Genomic DNA, 3,941 nt, shown 5'->3' on the forward strand with positions numbered 1-3,941 from the left:
AGTGACCTCACCTTTAGAAAAAATGGGTTAAGGATAAGCCATGGTACGTGCTAACCGCCATGTCTCACTTCTAGTTAGTTATCTGCTAAAAATTTATTAACTAAAGGGATTTACTGGCCAGATCACTGCCTATAGGTACAAAATATTTTAACAATGACGCATTCTGCTTCTGTACCCCTGCTTGCTTACCCACCTCTTAGTTATCAGTTAATGAATGGAGGAGATATAGTCTTTTGTGTAAAGATTAAGGATGTGGGGGATGGGATCGAGGGCTTAAAACCTTTGTGCCCCTGCGTCTCGGGGCTGCTCCTTTGCAAGGACAGCCGCCGGCTAATAAACTGTCTCTTGGACTAGAGCACTCGAGTTGGGCCTGGTTATTTCGGTCACAACAAAAGCAAAGCAGGAAAATCTCTGGGAATGGATAAAAAGTAAAATGGAGAGCTACATACTTCCTTTACATTGATGGTACAGGATAATCAACAATGAACATTTATAGCACATAGAGATGTTATTTGGGGAACAGAATAACAAGAAAAGGAGAGGGTGAATAAAGAACTCAGGGAGGGGTAGGTAGAAGCAACCTTTCTTCCAAGGGAGGGGTTCTGTGGTCTCATGCTGTGATGTGGTGGGTGTGCCCTGACGGGTCTGGAAAATGAGATTAACATTTCAAAGGTATGTTATCTTAGTTGCAAAAAGATAAGACAGGCTCACTTAGGTAAAGACTGACCTTTGTTAAGGAAACTACAGGCTTAGGACGTGACTATCTGCTATGACCTGCTTTTACATAGGGATTTTTATGTTCAGACCATCCTTGTGGTTACTTTCAGTTTGAGTTTTTAAAGCCCACCATGCAGACTTCCCTTGAGCTTATCAGGTTTAGTATGTGGCCCTTTTTAATCTACAAATTCAAGGTGGGGGTTCCTGAGGGTGATTCAGGCAAGTGGAGGGATCGTGTCTGCCACTGTGATGACCCAACAGGTAAAGCTATGTCAGAGCCACTCAGAGCTGAGGCAGCACAGATGATGGGAATGGCGTGTGAGGGAGAGGCACTGAATGGGGAGGTGGGCTCGCAACAGTGTGCTTGGGGCCTGCAGATTTCGGCTTACAGACTCTTTTCACAAGGTGCCTTATTTCGAGATATGGTACTGGGACCGTTCATGCCTGCTCCAAATCTTCCTGCACCCTCGAGCTTGATACTTTACTTTGGCATAAGGCTGCTCTCCTGGTTTTCTGTTGAAACATGAACTCTCCTGAGAGGAAAAGATCTTTGAGCTCAGTGGAATGAGAAGCTGTATATCCTCAGGAGATTTAACTGTGGCCAGCACAAGAGTGTGGAGAAGCTTCTAAAGACAGCTGCTAAAAGGAGAGGGTGAATAAAGAACTCAGGGCGGGGTAGGTAGAAGCAACCTTTCTTCCAAGGGAGCTCCCTGACACATAGTAGGTACTGTCAATGTAAGAATATACAAACCTGTAGAGAATTTTTATAAAAATTTATTTGAGCCAAACAGAGGATTCCTAGAATAACAGTTTGTAGCTTCTTTTATGCATTTGGAATTAAGGAGGGAACCTAAGGAAGATTACTGAAGGCGGGAAGAAAGCAAGGCAAGGACTGGGAGGACCAGAGTACAAGACAGTTAACCAGATTCCATGCTCTCTTCAGGGTGATTTTACTTGAGGGGCCTGGAAAGAGGCATTTCAAAGGTGTTAGCCTGGCTGCACAAAACAATGGATAGGGCTTGCTTAAGGCAAAGATAACATTTTACTAAGGAAGTTGTAAACCTGAGGCTTGACTACACACTGTGACATGCCAAATTATGAATTTATGATCAGATTACCCTGTGAGATTACTTTCCATAGAACCTCCTTTCTGTCCATAGTACTTAGTAAGTCTTTGTGTAGGGTCAAGCATCTTGGTTTGTGACTAGGCCATCGGTTGCCAACGGAAATGTAGGAAGCTGGCCCAGCAACCTTCAAGGAGCATTTACTGAGCCCAGGAGTAGGTCTTTTTTGTCTGTCTATGGTAATGTTGCATTGTCTTTCAGTTGGGGGAGATCGCAAAGGCACACAACTAGAGAAGTCTGGGCTTTAGCCCCTTGCTTCAAATGTGGTGCACATGATGGCCTGGGAGTTTTTTTTTTAACACCTGCAGCATCTGATATTCCTAGATGGTCTCCTATCCAAGCACTAATCAGGTCTGACCTTGCTTAGTTTCTGAGATCAGACGAAATTGGGCACGTTCAGGGTGGCATGGCTGTAGACTCTGGGAGGTTTTTAAATTGCAGAGTTGTAGGCCTTCCCCAGCCCTCCTGAATCAGAATCACATTTTAATAAGACCTGCCACAGACTGTATGCACATTAAAGTTTGAGAGACACTGGTGTATAGTACAAACGAGGAAACACACAATTCCTTGAACGCCTGGGCCAAGGCAGATGACCTGTACTGGACTGTACTACTCCTCACTGGGTTGTACTTTAATATTGTGCATATCATTTGCTTTCTCAAAGGTGCTTGTGAGCCGAATGGCTTGTTTAATCTGCTTCCGAATTTTTATGAATATGTAAATGACTCTGTCCTTTACAATGCTCAATGCCTATTATACAAAGCTCTAAGAAAAAGATATAAGACTAGTATGCTAACTTTCCAATAACTGATCTTACTTTCCTTTTTACCATAGCTACTAGGATACTCAGACCTATATTCATGATTATATTACCCTTATTAAATACATTTAAATTCTACTTTATTTTTCCCCAGTCTATGATTTTTTGAGCCTAGTTTACTATTAGGCTTCTTAATAAGCTTTTTGTTATAAGCCGTCTTAAGTTGCTTTTGGAAAAAGCCAATTGTGTGAGGAAATAAATGGGAAACATCTGTGTGCTGCAGCAGCAAATCCTCTTTCCCCTTGGCAGCTATCACCCTTTCATGGCAAGAGCCAGATCATGGAATGTCCTCTACTGGAATTTTTTTTTTTTTTTTGAGAAGAGGATGAGGGGTTGGGAGAAGGATGTGTCCTTGGACTTCTACCCAGAGTTACTGAGAAAAGAAAATCCAACAGCTAGGGGGCACAGCTACATGGAAATCGTGACAGAATGCCCAGAGTGTCCTTCTCAGCTTCCTCCCCGCATCTCAGTGCCCATCTTACCTGGCTGGGAGCCATCTGTGTTGGGAGACTCTCCACAGCCCAGGGCAGGGCTCTGTTCACCAGGGCCTTCAGCTGCCATCTCTCAATGTGCTCCTCCTGCCACTGAGACCAAAGGCCAAATGGCTGGCACTCACTCAGCACAGTGTGGACTGTGGAGTCGGCTGAGGCTGTTTGAGGGCAGGAGGGTCACAGAATGGCTCAACAAGGGTGGGGTCACTGGCCTCAAGGTTATGAGCAAACACACTGTGGTTAGTACACATCCCTCCAGGCCTGGGGATGTATTTTAACTTGCTCAATTCTGTTTCTGGGTCTTGGCGCCCAAGGGGAGGTAATTGGGAGCAGAGTTTGCCATTCCAAAATATGCCTCTTTGAGGATAGCAATTATTTTAGGCTTATTAATTTTAAGAAACAGCAAACATGCAAGAAGATCCGAAAACCAAGTAGAAATTACCCTTTGTAAAAGACATTTGTAAGGGAAATCTTCCTTCTTAAGGGTGTTTCCCTCACTGTACCTGGCTGCCTTCACTATCTCTGAGGAAGAGCTGGCCTTAAATCTGCGTGACAACCTTATCTTTGTATACTGCACTTTTCCCGCTAACCACCCTAACCAACTCCACCCCCAACATTGTCTTTTGTCTTTAGCTGAAGACGGTATTTAAGGTGACGGCTTCTGCCATTTTGGCAAATTACTCAGTGTTTCTGGGCCTCTCCCATGTATACAGGAGGTATACACGTTATTAATCTTTAATTTGTTTTTCTGCTAATCTGTCTCATGTTAATTCAATTTTAATCCAGCCA

General features: G+C 43.8%; 1 protein-coding gene across 1 annotated transcript in view; it reads right to left on the reverse strand.

Moving 5' to 3' along the window:
* STEAP3 (STEAP3 metalloreductase) overlaps nt 1-3,296 on the reverse strand; it is a 46,908-nt gene extending 43,612 nt beyond the window's left edge. Inside the window, exon 1 of the mRNA XM_015596723.2 lies at nt 3,144-3,296. Coding sequence (XP_015452209.2) covers nt 3,144-3,222 — 79 coding nt within the window. The 5' untranslated portion in view covers nt 3,223-3,296. The remainder of the gene's footprint in view (nt 1-3,143) is intronic.
* Nucleotides 3,297-3,941: the final 645 nt, after the last annotated feature.

This window comes from Pteropus alecto, unplaced genomic scaffold, assembly GCF_000325575.1.
Source record: "Pteropus alecto unplaced genomic scaffold, ASM32557v1 scaffold3, whole genome shotgun sequence".
Taxonomy (NCBI): Eukaryota; Metazoa; Chordata; class Mammalia; order Chiroptera; family Pteropodidae; genus Pteropus; species Pteropus alecto.